The sequence below is a fragment of the Numenius arquata genome, chromosome 8 (genome assembly GCF_964106895.1).
Source record: "Numenius arquata chromosome 8, bNumArq3.hap1.1, whole genome shotgun sequence".
NCBI classification, from domain to species: domain Eukaryota; kingdom Metazoa; phylum Chordata; class Aves; order Charadriiformes; family Scolopacidae; genus Numenius; species Numenius arquata.
Window position 1 is genome coordinate 19,971,961 of NC_133583.1, and position 23,353 is coordinate 19,995,313.

Sequence of the window (23,353 nt, forward strand, 5' to 3'; positions counted from 1 at the left end):
TTTTATACTAATTTCAATAGGACAAAACAGATTCAGCCAACTCCACATAGAAAAGCAACGGAAGAAACAGGACACACAGGTTTTTGAACTTGTACAAAATTACATCATTGGGAAAGGTGCCTTAAGAAGATTCTCTCAACAAGACAGCAATTAATGATCAGCATCGCTCCCTTCTGCCAAGCAAGATCACATAGGAAAGCTGCAGATAGCTAATAATCCCAACCATAAGCTTTTCACTCTTTCAGCAAAAGAAACCTGTGTCTAAGCATAACATATTGTTAGTGGTCCTCTCTCAAAATAAGTTTGTGACGACAAAGTTTTCCAGTAAGAATAATCTGTCACTATTCTTAAAAACAAACCACAGGAAAACTTTTTCATGTTGTAAAAGCACTACTAGAAACAAATATCTAGCCTCATTTGAAACAAAGCAGCTCCTCATAACTATAATTATTTTATTTCAAAAACCAAAACCAAATCCATCTCCCCCATATGCAGACAGTGTCTTCCTGCATACACTTTGCAGCCATCGTAATGCAGCATCGTAAAACCAAAGACTACTGTTAAAACACAAGATACCCCTCTCTCCTAGCAACGTCTGCTCTCTCTACAGTTCCCTACAAAGCCAGACAAGGATCAGGAAGGATGCACGCAAATGCAACACTGTGATATCCTCCATCTTTACCCGTATCTCTTGAAGTTGGGGGGGTACCCACAAAGAAAAACCTCACAGAGATGAGCCAGATATTATTCACTTACTACAGGCACCAACTTTGTAAATCTTCTGAAAGTTTGATTATCTGACTGGACTCCCCCCACCTAGAATCTCTAGCTCTGCTTCACTGACCTTCTCCATCTACCATCCCTCCCCCCTTTTCTATTTCTTAAGTCTATATATGCTCTGGAGATGGTGTATGCATTTACTAATTAAGTCCCATACCAAAACCCAAGGATATCTCTTAGACCTGCAAGTACTCCAAGACAAGAAGTAGATTACTACTAATAATCAAGGCACCTGAAGATACAAACCACAACCTTTTGGCAAGCACAAACCAAGTTTCCTCTAGACCATCTCATCAAATAAAAAATCAAGCTGAAAAAAAACCCTCTTCTCTTTTCTTGTACCACCTCTCAGCAGTCACCCTGAAACACAAGCTTAATGTTCAAACATATTTTAAAATTAAGCATTTGGTTACCATAACATCCCAACATGCAAAAAAATAAAGATAAGTAGAAATCAGCTGCAGTGATGCACAGGAGGAATGGACATACTTTATCTCATAAAGCAAAAGTATAAAGTATGTTTCAACAGTAAAAGGAAATATAAGTCATTATTTCTAGAGTTGCTTACATTTACTTTCTGCTAATATTTCCTGATGCCTTTTGAAATGAAGTGTGAAGTGTCTCCATAAGGCCAAACAACTGATTAAAACGCAGAACTACAAAAGAGGATTTTCAGCTCACTTCTGAAAAACTAGGTATTCTCCACCGTAGAAAGAATCAATAGCATACAAAAAGATAACTGTTCTATAGCAGTTCCTCTGAACCCTCTCTACTGTAGAGAGGAGAAAAAGTATAGTTTAGCCCTCTTTTTAAATCAGAAGCCAAATTTGACATAGAAGGAGCAACGTTTCAACAAAAATGCAGGGAGTAAGAAGCATCCTTTCTAAACCGCCCGGCTGCCTGTAGCAGTGATTGGTTTGGGTTTTGTAGAGCTGTACCTGTACTGCAGCACTTCATGCATCTCTGAGACAGACAGACAATTCACTGTATGGTGTGAAGGGTGGCAAGTTATTTGAAGAGATACTATGATTCAATCAAATATTCAAAATTGCAATCAACGGACAAAGATCATACAGACATTGCCTGAATGAGTTTGCAGTTTTCATGTACTTCAGAGTGATCTTTCCGAACGTCTCAAGCACTATCTCCAGGAACCAAAGGAGGTTGCCAGTTGTATTTCTCACTGAAATCAATGAGGTAGAAAAGCTGTCTGTTTCATTTCAGAAGGCTGCATGACTATACAAAGGCTTTTTGACCATAATTCAGTTTCAATTTGGATTCACTTAATCACAGCTGCAATTAAAACTAACAGGGAAAGTTTTATCAACAGAGAAGTTTGTGCCATAATATTGTAGGTCTACCAGAATTTTAGATGCATCAGAATTGAAACTTTAAAAAGCCACGAAAGCAGAAGTTTGGAGTATGCACCAAGCAAGCAAGTAGGCAGCTCCAGAGATAACAATGGTGACTGGAAATGCTTGACAGGCATTCCATCTTTATTCATCAGACCAGTTTCTAAATGCTGGAGGACTAATTAAAGTAACTCTGTAAAACTATCACTGTAAGAAGAGTCGTGCTGACTAGACCGTGCCCTGCCTAAGTCCTCTTTTTAACTGCATGAATACGGAACAGAGATGCACTTGCAGTGATTTCAGCCACTCATTCCAGTGTGGCGTTCCGTAGGCTGTAGGAACACAGGCACACGGGGACACTCTCGTCACTGTTGCATCCTGCAGGATTAATAACTAGTGAGAGGAAAGAGCACATCAAGCAGTACTTTACAACACTCCCACCAGACGGACAGAGCATGTTCCACAGAATGTCAACGTCCGACTGTCACACAAACCTTTGTCTATGTGCCACCATTCAAAGGTACAGGAAAAAACGCTTGCCTGCTGCCTGCGTCTAGGCCTTATCAGCTCATCACCAGCAGAGCTATTTGTTGGGCATGTGACTTTTCTATGACCAAGTTTTTAATTTTGGTTCTGTGCTAACTCTGGATTAACAGTGTGTTACATTCGGGTCTTAAAGGGAAAGGTCCAGGGAATCGAGGAAACCAAAGAAATAAGCGTGGCCTTAAACACAGGAGAGCACCATGAACTGATGACGCACACCTTTTTCCTCTGACTCTTCGTCCCCAACCCAGCCATACTCCACACAACCAATAACGACAGCGTCCATCCAGGCCGCCTGCTCACCCCAGCCCAAACACCCTGTGCTTCACACACCAACTGGCGCAGTACCTGTTATCAGCGCGTCAAAGAGCAGTCCAGAGGGCAGGAGTTGAAACAAAACTCCCTGGATCTTACTTCATAAAGGGCAAAGCAGCCCATGCCCTCTCCTCCAGAAGGACTGAAACTTACATATTTTGTTGCCATTTTGTTTTTTTCAAAAGCTTCTCTGATTTTGCAGAAGCAGCAAGGAAAAGTTCAGACCTACAGAGGTAGGGACTAGCTTCCTCCCCACATTCCAAAATACCGCTACACATCAAAAGGGAGAACATGGAAACAAGGAGCACACACACAGTTCCACCCTGGCCTCTCACTTACAACCCCAGCACTCTTGTCTGAGCATCCATTCATGTCTCCCTCACCACAACCAAATCACTGTCCTTCCCACTCCCATTTATACACAAAAACCACGAACTGAAGAGATACAGAATGAAGCAAGAGCAGTAAAATGAAATTCACTGTCTTTGCTACGCTGCTGTTCTGTTCACACAGACCTGAGAATGACTGACATCAGATCACAAGGACGATGATTAATCATGCAAGTATGTCCTGTTTGTAGGAGGCACAAAGTAACAATTAGCATCTAAACACTATTTTATACGCTCTAATTTTACAAGAGTTTGACATCAGTAGACACAAAGCTCTGAGACGTAAGCTTTGCTGGTTCAAAGCTGTCTGTAAAGGAAAAATTGTATCTATTTCACTTTCACTCCATCTTAAAGTTTTAGCATCTTGTTAAAAAGAGAACTGGCGCACTGAGCAATTATTCTGAATCTCTGGCAGACTTCCTCACTTTCCATGTATTTAAGGATATCACAATTACATTGCTATCAATCCATTACATATTCCAATCCCTATCATACGGTCACTGGGTATTCTTAAAACTCCCTTTTCAAAGCTAAAATTTAGACAGGAAACAAAAACATGCACCACCTTCTTGTAGCAAAAATATCTTTTACAAAATATTTTATATATAAAAAAAGAAGAAACAAAGCCACAGAAATGCCCCTCCTAAAGTTTGGAGAGCACCTTAAGATTTCCAGCATTTTCTCAGGCTTGCTATTTGTTAACATTTTTAACATCTAGTTTATATTTATAATCCAGAAAAGAGACATCAAAACAATCCAGTACTTTCAGTCATTCATTTAGGCATTATTAAAAAAGAAAAATATGGTTTTCAGGATTCAACTCTTATTGTAGATTTTTTTCTCCCACATAAAGCCTACATTTTATCATTTTGGCTTTACTGGTTTTAGATCTATGAACCATCAAGAACGTTCTGTGGCAAATCCATACTAGAATTTAAACTGAAATACAAATAAATTTATAAGACAATAGCCACAAGTACTTTTTAGAAGAAGAATAAACTCCTTCAAGGAACACGTACACGTAAAACCCGGATCCCAATACACTAAGTAAATAACGTATGTGCAAATGTAGCAAGAATACCGTGACAGCAGTCAAATGAGCACACGATTTTTAAAGTGATATAGGACCTGCTTGATTTATCTCCATTTAATCGTTACCGCTCACCAAAACGCTGATAGGTTTATTTTACTATTTTTTTCTGAGTTTAAAACAAAACAAAATAAAGCTCCCCTCCCCCCCCCCCAAAAAAAAAAAAAAACAAAACCAAACCCCAAATCCAAAAAACCAAGGGCCAAAGGTTAGATGGAGGCAGGGAGGTGCAAAGACCGGCCTGTTCACAGTCTAGATCCGCGCCAGGATCCGACATTGTGCTCTGGAGTTGAGCACTGCAGCAAGTGTTCGAACTCTCGCATCGACAGAGACCCAGTGACAAAAGGAAAAATATTTCTTCTCCAAATTTCCTTTTCCTGGCACAGATACAAACGCGTTATGACAGAAACGGGAGATTTTTAGTGCTTTTCCTCACACCTCCGGTTCCCAGACGACAGCTGTCTACTCATCAGCTGCCTTCCCTTCCACTGCCCCCGCGGCCGAACCCGCACCGGCCGCGAGGGAGAACCGCGGAGAACGCCCGCCCGTCTCTCCCCGGGGACGGGCCCGGTTTCCCCGCCGGCTGAAAGGGAACGCGACTTCGGGAGGGAGAGCGGTGGCGGGGCCGGGCGGCCGCTCCCGCCGCGGGAGAGGCCTCAGCATCTGGGAGGCCCTGCCGAAGACGGTACCGTCCCGGTCCGGTCCGGCGGGGACCTCCCCCCGCCGGCCCAGCCTGTGGAGCCCCCGGCTCTGAGGGAGCGCGCGGGCGGGCGGCGCCCCCTCACGCGGGCCGGCGGGGCGGGGGGATGGGCGCCCGCGCGCCGCCGGCCGCTCCCCACCTGGCAGTGGGAGACGACGAGGCTCTGGTTGCCTTCCCCGTGGTACTTCCATTCATTCTCATCCATCTTCTCCACTTCCATGCCCGGCCCAGCCCGCCGCTGCCGCGCCCCGTGGGGACGGTGCCTGCCGCCGGCCCCGCCGCGATCACGCCTCCGCCATCGCGGCTGCGCGCGCGCCGGGCCCCGACGCAGGAAGTCCCGCCCTCCGCCCGCACAGGGAGGCCCGCCGCGCGCGCGCGCCCGGCCGCCATCTTAGAGGCGGGCAGCGCCGCCCGCCGCCATCATTGAGTGGGGCAGAACGTGAGGGCAGGGGGATGTCTGTCTGTGTAGAAAGATAGATATATATATATATATATACACACATATAAAAATAAAAGAGCTGCAACTTTCATGTTTGCTCCTGCAGTCAGTGTGTCTCCGACTAACTCTGTGCTCCCATAGCCCTGGTCTTTAGAATACCCAAGACAGATGTTAAAGTGTAAATAGCAAAATATACATAACATTCTTTAAAAAAAAAATATATATTAAAATGTTAAGCTGTTTTCCTCAGCGTTATCAACAGGGTTGAATATAGTTTCACATACATTTTATATATATTATATATGTATATATATTTTATATATATATATATAGTGCAGTAAATTTAAGACGGCTTCTCTAAATATCCAAATTCCCTGTCACAAATGGAGGATTAAATTCTAGAGCCCTCAACCCAGTCAATTTTATCACTATGAGTTTTGGCTACAAACAGCAAAACTTACCCTCGAATTACCATTTTACAATTACCATTAAGGGCTCCCTGAACCGCCCCCCCCCCTTTTCTTCTCTCTTTCCCCCATGGCAGCAGCCGCACCAACCCATCAAGTTTTTCTCTGAATAATGAGCATTTGTACAAGTTCGGACGGTTGCCAAATTTAACTCTTACAGTCTTTTTTTAAAAAGTCAAAGCAAAGAAAATGATGCCTTTTTATTTTTAAAGGAGAGAAGGTGCACCTAGAAGGTGGAAAATAAAACCTGCATAAATCTGCAATGAGTCATTGATCCATACTTTTAAATGCATGTGGCGCTGTAACTACAATAATTTAAAATCTATTTTCACTTGAACTTTTCAAAAAAGTGGGTTAAACAATTTATACTTTCTTTTTGCCAAAATACTGACTGATAAGCAGTTAATTTTTCTTTTTGATTTAACATATATGTGCGCCTACATGAAAAAGGAAATGTGAATCCCTGCTCCTTTGGCCATTTAATAAAGACAAAAATAATGACAGAGGGATGTTTAAAGTACGTTTCTGTCAGCTTCTTTGTTTGCAAAGTTTCTTTATGTTGTGTAACAACAGATGGGTATATAAAACACACCAGAGCTTATCACACTATCCTGACTTACCAAAAGCGTTATACAGAAGTTCAGCTCAGGACTGTGGCTAAGATTGGGGTATTTATAATCCTTGGATTAAAAATTAACTGCGCTTCAGGGAAATAGTATCTGGACACTTACTACGCTTACACAGAGAAACACAAGAGCAAATAATATCAATATGTTGTCTTGCAACGGCAGAACTAACTAACCTGTCTCAATTGTAAAAGGAACCCTAGCGTAGCAAGTTGATTCGTTTCCTTTTCTTTCGTACTTCTGAAAAACGTACATCTACGGAGGAAAAATTAAAAAAATAAAATAAAGTAGAGGTTCTAAGTGGAAGGGTGAACACTGAGAACACCCGAGTTGTCACGCAGCCCCTGTCTCTAGCAGGTCGCTGCCCCTCTTCACCTTCTCCTCCAGCATCCCATGGTGCAGAACCACCACTCAGGCACACTGCAAGGGGCTTCTCAAAACGCAACAGCAAGTCTTAGAAACTGGAGGGACAAAAGGCTACTAACGTGTTATTTCTCTTGGCATTATCAGTTTTTTTTTTTTTTAAATGTTACTCATTTCTGTTGTTATCTACAATGTGCTTGAACTCAAATACCTTCAGCTTTTGTGCCGTTAATGATGTCGAAGTGTTCCTGAACTGGAATTCCTCCAATGTGGCCGTGTCTTGTGGGGTAACTACAGCTGGTGTAGACATAACCTGGAATGGTTTTAATTGGTGAGGACTGCTGGCACAGAGCTCACCGACCTTCAAATTCCATCTGAGGATCTCAGTAGATGACCAGGTGTTCTATGGTATTTTAGTATGTAAATAAGCTAATTTAAAACCAGATCAGGAACGCATACAGTAATGACACCTTCAGTTCTACAGCTCCCACTTCATCCCCTCACCATTTCTTTGTTGATTTCACATGAAGGAGTCAGGAGAGCACCACAGGCCCAAAATACATTTCTGTTTCTCTGGGTCCTGTAACGGCATCAGGTGGCTACACTTTATGTCACAATTCCCATTTCTTGGGACTCTTCAGTGTTGGGGTTACCACAAACAAAAGAAAAAAAAAAAAAAGGCAACAAATTAAGGTAAATCTTCTATAGATTTAAAACCAGTGGGTACGCTATACCTAACTGTGCAGATATGCTCAAATACAAGATAAAGTGGCCCAAGATCACAGATCATATGACATTAAGAATAAGCTAGTAAAATACCAACACATAAGGCTACTGTCAAACAGATTTGCAACTAAAAATGAGAAAATAGCCATCCTGTCTCTTTACCTGAAGACAGACAACAATACATTAACTAATACAATTTTTTTCCCCCATCCTATCTGCTATCATACTATGTCTGTAGTTTTTGCTTGTTTTTTTAAATGGCATTATTTAAATGCTGTATGATGTAAACTGAGTCCACATCTTCCGTTTATTCATCCCAGCTCCCCTGAGTCACAACTGCTCTACAGATCGTTACTCTGCCAAAGCCCCCAAAACACGATTACCCTCCCAACCTCACCTCTAAACCTCTGTTGTGTCCCTTTTTCCCAGGCAAGCCCCAGAGCTACCAACGCTGGACCCTCACATATGCCATTTGTTACCACTTGGAAGTTTACCAGGGAAGGAGACTGAAATGGTAAAAGCACAGTTCACTTATTCACTTTGAGGAGGAAAAAAAAAAAAAAAATAAAAAAAATCAGGCAAGTATTTCTTGTTAATATTCTGATGGCTATAAAAAGTTCATTAAATCCAGATCTGAGGAAAAAATAGCCTTACTTTGAGACTCATGATAAAAATTGGGTTCTAATAATACAAAGGTCTTGTAAGCTTATGAGAAGGATTCTTATGATAATAGCTACGTCTTTGTTCTCCACGTTCCTAAAATGAAAGGCTTCTATAAAAGAGAGGATATTTTGTTCCTTATGAAAAGAGTGAGCGTGACACAACAGACCCTATCCTGGGACCTAAAAATGTCTGCCTGGAGAAATTAGGTTTAAAAATCACAAATTCAAGGCAGCGAGTTCAAGAGTATTGAACAGACACGACAGTACCACAATGAAATTGTGCTACAAAATGCTATTACTATTTTTCTTAAACCACTGCACCATTTTCAGTTTTCAAAAGATGCAATTATGTTTAAATAAGACTGACAGGTTTATATTTTCGTAATTCTCAGACCATCAAAAAATGGAGTATACTTATGTAACTCGCACCTCATTAAAATTTTAAAGCTTTGCCTTTTTTTTCCTGTTATCAGGGTGATACCACTGCTCCCTGCCATAGCTTTTTCCTGGTTCCATGGTTTATCTGTGTAATTTCATACATAAATTAGAAATGCAGGAAATCTCATGCTCCAACTGTCACATCACCATCTCAGACTGAGAAACACTGACCCAACAAAGGAGAAAAGATTTGAGTAGGATGGGAGCGTGTCATTTGATGGCTTTTTTAGAAAGCCTCCACAGTACTTCCAACAACAATAAAGTATTTTTTAAATGAAGCAAATCAATGGCTCCAGGATTAGGACTGTAAGTAACAAGAAAGGTGACTTAAGGTCAATGAAGATAAAGCCACATACACGTTGTTAACAGAGAAGAGCTGGCACAAACTTACCCAGCCATCAATAACCGCAGAGGTGAATAAACAGACATTATGACTGCAAAGAGGTTTAATTGCCGCATACAGTCTGATGAGGGAGGAAATGAAGTTACAGGCACGGAGCATAAATGACAACTTCTCTGTACATTATATATAATTCCAAAGAATTGCCAAAACAGACAATATCTTTTACAGACAGACAAGCTCATTAAATACTGTTTTCCATGCACAGGAGTCCTGAATGTTTATTGAGAAAAAAACCCAACTAATTACTGGGGGAGGTGGGGGACACAACCCAAAAAACAAACAAATGAGAAAGAGCACTGTGGTGACTTTTTAGGACCAGTAAGAGAAGATAAATGGAAAAGAAGATCAAGTTAGAAACCGTAGGAGGTCTTTAAAGCAGAATGTTATGGTGAAATCCCAGTAGCTTTGACAGGGTATTAAAGCAGAATGGATCAAGACCAACCCCTCTAAGCACCTCCTTGAAGTCCGCTCTTACAGCCTTTAATCCTGTGGGCAAGGAAGGAAAGATGAAGGGATAAAGAGCTTTTAGGTCTTGCCTTGTATTAAGTGACATACCAGCAACTGGAAACCAAAAAGCTCTTTATGTGAGGAGGTGAAAGCAAACCTCCAGAGCAAACTCGGTGACCTGCTCAGAAGTCACGTAGAAGCAATATTTTTTGCCACTTTGGGGACAGGTTAACACTTCTTATTGCAGATACTTTGCTGTTAATGTTACACTACTCGCTCATGATCAAACACCCTCTTGCAACACATAACTGCCCCTGGGAAAACGCCTTATTGTCTGATACCACAAACGTACCCTAACCCTGTGCTTAGTCCTTGGACCTGTTAATGGTTAAAGGAGAGCACATCTTAAACGTCTTTTTACACAAGCCCTGTGTAACCACCTTTAAATAAAGAAGGGAACATGTGTATTAATCTGGGTCTTTCAGTAAACTGCCATCATTTGGCAATACACTTCTGAAAACCTTGAAACCCTCTCAGTTAAAACTCTTAGTTCACCGAGTACACACCAGTCTCCAGAAGATAAATTACAAATCGATGTAAACCTGTCACAAATTATGTTTCAGTTTATACCCAGAAACACCAAACTACTAACAGTATCTGGGGATGGCACAGAAGGACTGAGCAGCAGTTTCTTTTGTACACTTAAAGATGAATGCACATTTATGTTCCTGACACAGCTATCAAATACTTTAGAAAGTCATAAATCTTTAAATTCATACACACCGCATTTTATTGACTGTGGTGCTAGTAATTTTGGAGCGATCTCTGAATTCAAATGGCAGCATACAAAATCAATGCTCCCTGGACTGGCTCCTTTTAAGAACATAGTTTACCGGAACCATCACAATTGAAATCAATGAACAGAACCTGTACTTTCAAGAGGCATTTTCTCAAAATTTTAAACCTCAAATTATCTGTCCTCTCCAATACATAAACACAGGTATAACATAGTTTTCACAAGCAGAGCAGCCAGTATAAATACTACCCTATCTCAAAAGGGCAATCTTGTTCTCCTTTTCAAATCTGGCTCTAAACTCCCGTGCTCTCTCTTCCCATTGCCCTTAGCATGTTAGAGGAGATTATTCATGGAACAAATGGTCAGGTTTTCTTGGGTGGGGTTTTTTGCCCTCCCCACTCTCTTTTTTTTTTAATAATCTTTAGTTGACGCAGCAAACCAGTACGACACGTTGCATCACCATACAGGTCCCCCAGCCGTCATTAAAGAAGGAAGGGGAACATGGGAACACAACCAAAAGCAGTGGGGAGCACAGGATTAGCCTTTTTGTTGCTCGCTCATTCTCAGACCAGATTAAGCCGATTATGAAACTGTACTTTTCGCAGCACTGCAGAACCTCCTGGCAGGATGGACATGTGGGGGCCCTTTCAAGGGAAGAAGAAAAAGCACAGGATGAACAGATATTTCTGGGTGTGCTCTGAAAAATCAGTAGAGATTACCTGCAAATAAATGTTTGGTGAGAGAGAACTATATCATTCATTGAGCAGTCCATGAGCTTACAGTTTGTTGGTTTTTGTGGGTTTTTTCCCCTCCCCCAGAAAAAATACATATTAGATTTCTGCCATCCCTTTACTGCTGGATCTACCCCTGTCAAGATAGAGTTGACATGATCTGCGCTATCAGAGTATCAGTGATAAAGCATGCAATAAAGCATAGTTTAGTGTCTTTAAAACAGCTTTTTCAAAGGTGACAATCCACAGTTCTGTTGACTGAGGTGGATATTTAACAAATGATTATGAGATCTTCCTGACTGAATGTTTGCCAAAACCAAGTGTAAAACAATATCCATTGCAATAAAGATATTTATGAAAGTATCCCACATGGAGCAAAAGCATAAACATGGATGACGAGTCTACATCTCACACCTTGCCAATAGATTTCTAGGGGAAAAAAAAAAAAAGTAATTCCAGTTTATTGGAAAAGAACAACTATTCCTAACAGCAACAGAAAAATAAACATACCAAATGTATAGAAATGTTCTAGATCTCTCAAAGTCCAGCTTTTTTGAGGAACTAAATTTAAGATGACTGAGCGAACATGAATTCTAGATCAAATTCTATAGTTCTTAGAAGAGAAGGAGGCCCAAAGAGCAGTGAAGCCCCTTCTAACACAAGGCTTGGTACCTTAGAAGGTACAAATCCATGTGGCATAAATGTACAGATTCCAAAAATATACCTTGATGTTCTACTTGATGGCTGGTTTTGAACCTGTTTATGAATCTGTGATAAGTTACAGTGCAAAAAAAGACATTTACAAAATTTTATCTGGAGACAGACATTTAATTACAATTAAAGATCAATGACAAAAGATATACTTGCAGCTACTAGAAATATAATTGTAAAATCCATTAAAGGAATCCTGCTACCCAACACAAAACAAAGCCAGCAGACAGACCAAAAATAATTTAAATGATAATATTTGTCCCCCAGCTAAAAATATGTATCTGGAAAGAGGAGATCATCTGACAAAACCAGGCAAAGTAATGGACACAACTGTTTGTTGGGGGTTTTTTAAAATATGATTCAGTTCACGAGGCTCTGAGAGCAGTATGTTTTACAAAGCAAATCTATTAGAGAGAGAGAGAGAGAGAGAGAGAAAGAGGATGGTAAATCTCAAAACTGCTGATTACAAGGCAGGTACATTTTTTATAAACAAAATGGGCTACTGTTTTTCCATTTTCTCACTCTGCACTGCAAATTCACGTAATTGCTTGATCTATTTGACTTGTGGATGTGTCTGAAGAGCAGCACTGATAAAAATAAGAACTCTAAATTGCTGTTCTGCAAGAACCCAATAGATGACTATTAATACTTTGTCACACAGTTGCAGAGGTTTAGTGTTGCCAACTGGATGTAATGGGAAACAGCCTCACCTGCTGGTTTGAGGAGATACTATCAGGTGTCTACACATAGGTTAATACTTCCTTTGTATTTTTTTTTGTTTGGTTGGTTTTTTTTCCTTTTTTTAAATCTCTCCACTTACATCTCCCATACGTCACACAGCAAGATCTACAGGATTGGGATTTGGGGTTTTTTTTTGCTGTTGTACTATATGGTACAGCAGCAGCAAAAACATCTCCACGCTCCTTGGATGACTGGAGATCTGAGATAATTCATTAAAAGGAGAAGCTCTGAATCTACTTTCTAGCTCCTGTTCATTAATATAGACAGACATGTCTAAAGAGATTGCTCAAAGACTTCCCATTATGAAGCTTCAGCAAAGTTACAAGAAACTGAAAATTAAATAATGTTCTCGATCAGATATTCCACAGGACCATTTGTTTCAAACAGAAGCATTTGAAGGAGATTTTTGATTTTTATTTGTTCAAAAAGTTAATTTTAAAAACTTCTGAAAGAAGATTATTTAAAACATGCTGGTTTATCTCACTAAAGCTTGAAAATTTTATTCACTGAACAATCATGGGGAATTTGTAGAATCCTATGATGGTTTGGAAGGAACCTTAAAGATCATCTTGTTCAATTTAGTGGAAAGCTGTATGGGATAACAGATCACCCTGAAGTTAAGGATCTTTTGTTGCCTTTTTAGTCTCAATGAGATTCTAAAAAAAAAAAATCAATCTAAACTTCTGCTAATGTACACGTAATTGACATGAGCTAACTTCTAACTTTGCAGTGTCAGTATTCTTACAACATTCATCTAAAAAAAACAAGTACAACAACAGAAACCAAAACTCCCCAGATAATTACATATATTCTTAAAACATCCCTTCCTCCTAATCTGTTCTTAGAGATAAACTGCACTCAGGGCCCTGCGTGCATCGACAGGCTGTGACAGCTCTGACCAGCCCCCATCCATCTTTCTCTGTAACCCCGCTTCTGCTCTCCCCAGACCCCCCAAAGTTTCAGCGCAGCTCTGACACAGCACAGCTGTGTGGCTGTGGATCCAACAGATCAGCCAGATGATCTGCAGCTGTGAGAAGCCCCACTCAGAACCCTGCTGCTGGCTCAGGTCCTTGCCCCTACCTACAGCCGAATCCATCATGTCTCTTCCCTCCCTTCCTTCTAAGGCTTCCAAACAAACTGTCATTATCTTTATTGCTGTTGTGTGCCTTACACACCGGTTTCCTCACTTGCCAAAGCCAAGGGATTCTATGCATAAGTATTTTCCATATTCCTGTGTGGTCTGTTAGCCTCACGTTCCCTCAGGATACTGGGCTAAAGTTAATACACTTGCCAAACAAATCCTTTAGTTTTGCCAAAGTTAAAGCTATAATGGCTCTGTCATTATTCCATTATCTTGACTGCAGAAAATATTTTAAAGAACATGTGTCACTCTGGTTACTTAAATTACCTTGGCTTCACAACTCCATACTTCCTTTAGACAAGACTGGTCTCATTCATTTTCAAAGGGCTGATGGGTTCCAGTTCCCACTCAGATCAGAAGGGTCTGCATTCACTTGACACTTCTCAAAGTCAGGGCACTATTTCAGTGTCTACACTCAGATGGGGGACCTTAGATGCACAGGGAGAGGTGAAAAGTAGGAAAAAAAGGAAACACTTAAAATAGGAATAAGCATACAGATGGAAGTTACAAAGATGCACTTAAAAAGTGGAAGAAAGGAAACCAGAAGCAATTAAAACAAGAAATAGGCAGAATATCAAAGGCTGTAAGCCTGAACTGTTATTTTTGCATGCAAATTGCATTTCAGAGATTAGTCCTAGAACATAGTTTATTACGATGTGAAAATCATACTGTGACTAACTCTTTATCAAGGGTACTACACTATCAAAAACAATTGCGTAAAGAGGCTTTACAGGAGATGCTTCAGGAGACTAGATCCGCATTGATGCAAAGGGAAAAATACCATTTCAGCAATAACCTAGATTACCTGCCAAATCTGTCTCACCAGGATTTGCTCACAGCAATTATTCCAAAAAGCAACACAGGCTAACCAGACCTTACCTGTACTCTCCATAGCTATACGAGCTACATGTATATTAACCTTCTTGGAAAACTCAGAATCCCCGAGGTATAAAGATAATTTATTAGAAGATCCTTGTATAAGGACCAGTCTATGATAATTTAAAATAAAAGGACAAACATATGGATGTTACCCAGTAAGATTTTACCCTTCCCCCAAATGTATTCCTTCCAGTTCATGAACTTTTTGCAACCCAAGGGCCCTTCTCAGTTTTGAGAAGAGTGTGAATTTCCTGGTCACTCTTATTCCCCATCACCTCTATCTCCCTCCCACCATCTGCCTACAAGCATTGTTTTGCCACATTTAGTGCTTTCTGTAGGGGATGCTTTGCAAGATTGACAACACCCTGTTTCAGTTGAATGCCAAGTAACCCTGCTTATGGATTATCACTTTACACAAAACAAGGGAACATCAGAACACAATGACGGAGTGAAGAGCTAACTGAAAAAAAAAAAAAAACCACAACCCAAAAATACACATATACAGATTGATCTATCATGAATTTTCTCTTACTAACAGTAGATTTTAGAAGTTTCATAACCGAAGACGCCGCACTTAATGATATATATGTTTCTTTCTGCTGGAGTATTCTTGCTATATCATACTAGAAGGACACTATAGTGTGGCTTTGTTATTTTGTGTTTTCTGTGTACACAGACAAGCTTTACAAGATGTTGAGGATACGCACTACGCATGTCTACTAATTCACTGGCAGTTTTAAGTAAGAATAAAACTAGCTGTAGATACAGGCATAAAGCTTAGGTGCTGTTGCTAAAAATGGAATTCCAGCTTGAATTTTAGTTAGGTGTCTGAAGCAGCGGAAATAATATGCAGTTTATCACTGCAACATGTCAAATAATGAGTTTATAGGCAATGAACAACCTCAGGAGATATGCTACTAGAGGAGCAATAACCCAACACTGCTACCCAAAAAAATTCAATTTTCAGAAATATTGAAGTAATCACCAAAGGAAACAACTGCTGTAAAAAATGCAAATATTCTAAAACATATTAGCAGAGGGTATAGAAAAAAAAAAGCATATGGTTTTTTAGGATCCCGTCTGATACACTGCATATGTTACAGGTAACTTTTTTCAAAAGCATAATTGTTTGCCCCCCCTTCCTTAGTTAACAAAGCTGATAACAGATCTCAATGTTCTCAAGTCTGGATCCCTGTGAAGCGACACTGGACCAGATAATTCTCTTTGCAAAAGTAACTTCCAGATCATTTAAAATACTGCTGCTGCTAAGAACAGAATACAAAAGGTGCATTGCGGTATGGCATTACGCTCGCCAAGCTGGTTCAAAAACAACAGAGCTGTAATAGGCTGGGAAAAAAAGGTCTCATAAAAGCTCTGGATTAATCTTCCCTTTTTAATCCAGTGCTGGTTACTATTCTTACTCTTACATTCATTGTCAAGACACGCTGTCTGCCAATAAACAAGCATTAATCTCTCTTCATTTCATGTCGACGCAAAGGCTTAGCAAATTTAATGAGAAAAGATCATCTGAAGGACTGAGAAACTACAGAAAGGTGAGAAGGGAGGAGGAGAGGGCAGCAAGAAGTTGTATTGCATGTGCTTTTCTTCCAATTTCTAGTCAGGTAAACTGAGATCAATACACAGCCTGCTCTGGATCACAACTAAAAAGAATCCCTTTAACTTCAGCAAACTTTTGCTCCCACACTTATTTCTGTTCTTGTTCCACAGAGCATTCAATGATCAACATTTTAGGCCACATTTAGAAAATGAATCAGTGTTAAAGGCTTGTGGAAAAGACAACAAATATCTGTTTATTTCAGAAAACGCACACAGCTCTCCCTGAATATACCATCAAGACATATGGCACACACATACAGTTGTGACACTCTTAACACAGACAAGCAAATTATTTTCCTTTCTGGTGCAGTGACTCACAGACAGAACGGCTAAAGTTTCAGCTACAATTAAATCTTCATTTGATGCTTCAGAACCTAAAAGGATCTCCATGAAGCTAATACACAGGACTCAGTTGAACAGTGCAATGCTCAAAAGTTCATCTAGGTCTGAGCCTAAAGGCTTTAAATGTTAAACACAGGAAAAATTCTGCTGACTTCTATAGTCAACAACTTTCTCTTACTTAAGATGTGTAGCATTGAGTCATTGAAAAAAAAGTATCTGAAGACTGCCAGAGATACAGATAAACACAATTTAGTGAAAAGACTAATGATCAAATCAAGTGTTCCATCAATACTACAGTTCATGATTCTGAATTAATTTTGTTCAGCAAAACCTCTATCCATCAAAATACCTAATTCCACATCAAATGTTCAGCACTAGTACTCAACTCAAGTACATATTTAATTACTTTTGACTGAGGTCTTAGCATCCATACTTCAACCACTTGAAAAAAATAGCTCACAATCCACATCAAAATATTCAACACATTTGGTTTCAGCATCAGCCCATCGCACTGTGGGGCAAAAAGAACAAGACAACCCTGTCCCAACACATTTGCACATCTTTTTCCTCCCCGAGAGGAAAAAGCCTTTGACACAACTTTAACCTGCAGTCAAGTGAGACGTACATTTGACAGCCTCTGGTGTATCCAGAAAAAACCCACCATACTTCCCAGAATAAAGAATCTGGATGAGTAATACACTGTTTTGAGCGCTGAATAAAAATGTTATGTCATCATATATGCTAGAACAATTCTGTTTTCATTTGTACTTCTGCAACCTAAGAAATACGCTGTCTTCCTAACAGCACATGATAACCCAAACTCACAGAGTAAGAGAAGGCAAGTCTAGGGGTCAGCTTTTGCTGTAATCCATTCCAAGAATATATAAACGAATAAACCAGTATAATTTATATTCTTTTCCATCACTCCTACATGTGCCTTTACGCAGATCTAACCCGTATGTGCAACCCTAAAGGTTGCACATTTGCTATAGAAACATTCACATAACACTGTTTTGATGCTAGTGATGCTGTATAAATCATATGCAGGGGACTAGTGGAAAGCGTCAATTGCATATTCATATTATAATTATGCACAGTTATTAAAACAGAATTGCATGTAAAGATATTACACACTAGGAGTACTTACAGGTATTTTACTCACCTATATACAGCATGCAAAATAAAGCAAATACCACAATTTCTTAGTATTTGAAAATATTCGTAAATATTTATAAACAACAGGCATGTTCCTTTCCTTCTCAGAGCCTCAGTGGGAGAAAGCGAGTTCCATATTGGCACTCAGTGTAAAATGAAGGAAATTTTGTCTGAGGATATGACCTTGCCTCCGTGCAGCATTCTCTTCTGGCTCCCTAGAACTGATGGAACAACCAGGAGTCAGTGTTCAGAGCATTTAACAAGTATTTTCTGGTACAACCTACCTTTTCCCTCAGTTTTCTTCCATGTTTGTTCATTCTTCATTCACGAAGCAGACAATCCTGGGAATGGCACTCAGAAGTAATACCAGTCGTCTGAGACCAAAGTCACTAACGTCACCTGTGTCGGATAACCAGTTTAACAGCAGTTTGTGTGACTGGGCTCTACGCGGCATCGTCCCAGACATCATACTGCAGTCACAAAAACGCTAAAGTAAAAATTGCTTTTCTAAGTTGATTGTACTTGTTCTGACTGAACTACAAAGAAGTTTTAAGAGTTTATGCTCCAGAAAGTTCACAGCATCTACAAAGACCATATTTATACTTTCATACATGCATTTTTTTTTTTAAAAACATGTTCCATTTCAAAGATGAACTTTCATACTTGGCATATCTCCAGGATTACAAACTTATTTTTCTGAGCTTATTTAGCACAAGAGGTTTGCTTTAAACATTATGGAACCATTTTGTGACATAATTTTTCTTCCTACTAAAGCACAGCAGAATTATTTTATCAGGAGAGATGTTTGCACCTCTGTTTTACCTCAAAGCTGATTTGCTGTTTAATTTAACTGAACTGATGCTTATCTTCTTTTACAGTTTTTGTTTCTTTGGATTGTTAAGAACCACAGGGGAGAATAACTGATACTACATAGCTGCTTCTGCTAATGAGACTATGCAAATATCACCATCAATAATCTGGGGGCAAATAGTTTAAAATAATGATAAAGCCAAGTTTGTCACAAATCACAATTTAATTTGCATTCACATTGCTTCGTGACACTTTTTAAAGATCTATTAGTCATTCTGATTGCAATCGAGGGGCAGCTGAGTCTCACAGTGCAAAGTGACTCTCCCAAACAGATGAAAGATTCTTTCATGCAATTCCATTTCAATTAAAAGATATTGCCCCCCCCAGAAGTTACTCAAATTACCAGCTAAAATCAGCAGTTTAGTTCTCAATGAAAATTTTACATGGCCTTATAACGGAGAGCAAAATATCACTTTTTATTACTGGAATAAATTCAGTCCCCAGCAAGGAAACAATGAAAATAGATGGGCCTATTACTCTTGCAGCATGAAAGTTACCAAGAGCAATTCTGGCACCACGAGAAAAAATAATTTATAAAAAGCAAGTGTGGCGGCAGTAAAAAGTATCAGCCTTACTACTCAAGAACCAGAACGCCTCTGTTAACCCAGCAACACAAGTCCTCCCACTCGGCATCAGCCTGGAGGAATCGCATGAAGCCAAACTGATGACTGATGTGATGCTACACCAGTACAAGGTAAGGCAGAAATTAAGATGAGATCAAACTTCTGAGTCACACCCCTTACCATACAAGAAAGAAAGAAAAAAACAACCAAGTGAAACAGAAGTAAGCCAGCATGCATGGAACATTGTGAAATAAAAAAATCCAAAGGAAGCTAAAAACATGAAAGGATAAAATAGCTAAGAAAGAGCTAAGTTGAAATAGCTACAAAAAGCAGCTATGCAAAAGCAATGACCTTTTAAGATACATCAGCACATAAATGAATTCTAGTACTAAAAAGATGAAGATGGTAAAATTGCTGAAGTGAGGCAAAAAGCCATATGTGTTCAATAAATATCACCTATCTGTATTTGAGAATGCAGGTAACTGTCCTATGTGAGGATAATTAAATATTTCCAATATATTTATGACTAAAACAGATGTAATCAAGATAATTTTTAGAATTTCATAAGGAAAGTAAAAAAATAACCACAAGGTCTAGAAAAACGCCCAAGAGAATTGCCTTAGGTTATCTGCGGGACCCCGATATCTATTTCCAACACACATGGGAATAACTAGAAAATTTCTCCAGAGTAGGTGTCCCAATATGAAAAAAAAAAAAGGTAACAACTAATAATTGCAGAAGAGTTAGAAAACTTTTAATCATGGATTAAATGTAAAAAGGAGGTTAATGAATGAAGTATTAACTCACTTCATAATAATAAGTATAATTAAAAGGAGAACAGTATCATTAATGCTAGTCAACATGGTTTTATAGAAGAACTATCCTGTCAAGCTCAGGTTTTGCCCTTTGTGTGAGTAATTGCAGTAACAATAACTATTTAGGCTTTTATAAGGCACTTCACCTAAAACGTGGCCTTCTAAACAAAATTAACACAGTGAAGAATGCATTAAGAGAATTAAAAATGAGTTAACTTCTAAATATGAGGTCTTTTACTTATGTCAGTACTAGATCTGAAGTAATTTTACATTGTTCCCAGCAAAGTGAAAATCACGGTACCGCCAGTGCTGGCGGAATGGCAAATACGGGTGGGAACGGTGTGATCCAGATCAGTTGGTTCACTGCACTCATTTCTTGAGAACACATTCTCATGCACATATTAAAAAAAAAATAAAAATGGACTGAGTGTTTGCGGAAAGCATAATTCCTAATTAAAAGAAAATTATTCACGCTCAGACTTAAAAAGCTTAATCTTTTTAATCCTTTAAAATAAAAAGCAGACTTAATTTGATTGCAGTATAAAGTGCATGCAAGAGGCCATGCTGACTCTTTCATCTTGAGGATAAAGAAATAAGGACACAGACGTTTAGAAAATAAACTTTAAAAAAACATACCAAATTTCCTATTTGTACTTACCTAAAGGTAAAAGAATCTGAGACAGATACAGACAGTACTCTTATCTTTTGAAGTTCTCAGATCAAGTCTGTACACATCTGTATTCTTTTAATTGCAAATAATAAGTCAGGGGTGCGATATATAGGAATCGCAGTACGTAAGTGGTCAGGCCATACAGACTAACAGGACCTTCTGTCTCATTTGGATTTCACAACTCAGAAAGACAAAGATCTTCACAGCGAGGCAATGTTTTGGAGAAACAGGCAAACGTATATTTTTTTCTTCCATTTACGTTTCTACCTTCAGCTTTACTTATGCAACAGTTAACTCATTCTCATACAAACAGGCATGAGAACAGATATACCCTTCCTCTACGTATTTTTACTTCTCCAAGGAGGCTGGCACGCAATGATTCTTCCTACAGAATCCAAACCATTCTGTTCTAAATCAGGACTCATCAGATAAGGTCAGTTTTGTGTGACAAGTACATAATTTTAAATAGGATCAGGTTTGCATTCTGCCATTACAACAAACAAGCCAAACTATTACAACCTTTCAGGGAAAAATGCAAAGATAAAATTATCTACTTCTTCCAAATAACAGCCTCCCCGGCCTACTACCAAGAGCTCTATTCCCTCAGAACAGCCTTTGTGCTCTTAGTAGGTCTTAGACTTTTTTTTTTAAAGTAGTTCTAGGTATCGCAGACATATTAGAGTGTACTTAATTGCAGCCCAAGTATTTCCTTCAGCAGGTTTTCTTCAAGCTCCCCAGTCTTCTCCACCTGCTTGTCTGCAGAGCAGCTTCATCTCTACACCTGTAGCTTAAGTTTATGAAATGGAACTTGAATTATCCTAACAAAAATGTCCTGTTCAGTGATAAGCATCAAACTTGCAGAGAGCGTAAGATACTTGAGACACGATAGAATCTAAGATATGAAATAACCCACTCAATATGGTAGGATTAATAAATAAGCAGCTACAGAATTCACCACAGCTGGGATTAAGCCAGGCTCTTCACTACTCTTACATAAAGAGACACCAGGTAAGAAAAGAACACCTGAAAAACCTGCTGTACCCACCTTCTTATCTGTACACACCTAGCAGATGGAAATCATACTGCGGGTCCCAAGTCATCTTTAATTCCACTGTAAGTGCCCACTGCTATGTGAAATCCACTGTTGAGAACTTCATACTACATCTTTTCAGATAAGCTGTTAATATGATGTGCAGCATGGCCAATTATCTTTCAAATGAAATTTAATTAAGGAGGGTATCTCACCCTGAACAGAGTAACTTTAAATCTGCTAAATTACTGACAAATATGTGAAATATGCCCCTTAGAGGTCCTAAGGAAATAAATATTCAGTGTGGGTAATTCTATCAGAGAAAAAAATAAATAAATACATGAGCATCACTGTCTCCTTAAGAGAATAAAACAAGAATTAATTTTCAATCTTGGATAATAAAAAGGGCAATTTGCCACAAGATGTTTAACACCCATCTGTTAAAGTAACCCAGAAATTGGAGGGATAGACGAGAAATACACAATCATTTTCTACAAAGTTTTAATTACCAAGAAAATGGCACTATGCATGTTATTCAGATTAAACAACTACTACTAGCCAAGCCTGTCTCCAAGATAAGGTGGCAAACAGCAAGAAGCAAGCCACAGCTTTTTCCAATGCAAACAAAGAGAAAAAACCTCTTTATGCCAGCTGGAGTCCTACACTTTCCAGTTTGCCCAGACTTGCCCCTTCCGTCGCTGTATGTTTTACCATGTTATTGACATAGTGCAAGATATTTTTTTTTCCTGACAGGCTAACCCTAGACAAAGCCCTCATTCATCAAGTATTCAACTGTGCATGAACACCAAGCTACCAAAAAAACCCAGCAATGCCAGACACTATGCGTTCTTCTATAGCTAAAATACAGACCATTGCTTCTTAGAATACGAATCACCATTATCTGTAAATTGAACCCTTTACTGGAATATCAATACTAAGAGTCTCCATGTAAACCAGCAACATGAAGTTTTGTTGTTGCATCAAATCCACTGTATTTGGTACTTTTACTAAATGTGTACCCAACCGGTATTAAAGCCACTGACAAAAAGAGAAAGAACTCAACATAACATCAGAAATGGTAGATTTTTACCTTCCAGAAAAGTCAAGGCAGTTACACAGTATTGATGATCTGTATTTCACCCCAGCTTCCTCAATGGTTTTAAGTTGCAGTTTTAAATGTAAACTCTTATTTCCCAATAAAGTCAAGCAGTTGTTGCAATAGATCAAATGTTAGAAGAGTACTTCTGTTTCCATTCAGTTTGATATAGCACACATTTAAAAAAATGAAACAAAAAAACAACAAACAAACAAAACCCAAACCATACAGCTCCACTCAGACACACAGCCAGCAAGCTTTACTGAAACTAAGCATTTTGGGATGATCTGAAATAAAGATCAATGCTCAGACCTACACCTTTCTAGCTCTGAAGCTGTCTGTGATGATTAGAAATAGCTAGAGCAAGCTTCAAGAGCCATGTAAAAAGCCTGGCGGAGGGAACGAACGAACGAACCAACCAACCAAAAAAACCCCAAAAGTCAAGAGTTTGAGCAA

General features: G+C 39.2%; 1 protein-coding gene across 1 annotated transcript in view; it reads right to left on the reverse strand.

Annotated features, from left to right (window-relative positions):
• IPPK (inositol-pentakisphosphate 2-kinase) overlaps positions 1–5,389 on the reverse strand; it is a 33,274-nt gene extending 27,885 nt beyond the window's left edge. Inside the window, exon 1 of the mRNA XM_074151813.1 lies at positions 5,309–5,389. Within this exon, the coding sequence (XP_074007914.1) occupies positions 5,309–5,389 (81 nt within the window). The remainder of the gene's footprint in view (positions 1–5,308) is intronic.
• Positions 5,390–23,353: the final 17,964 nt, after the last annotated feature.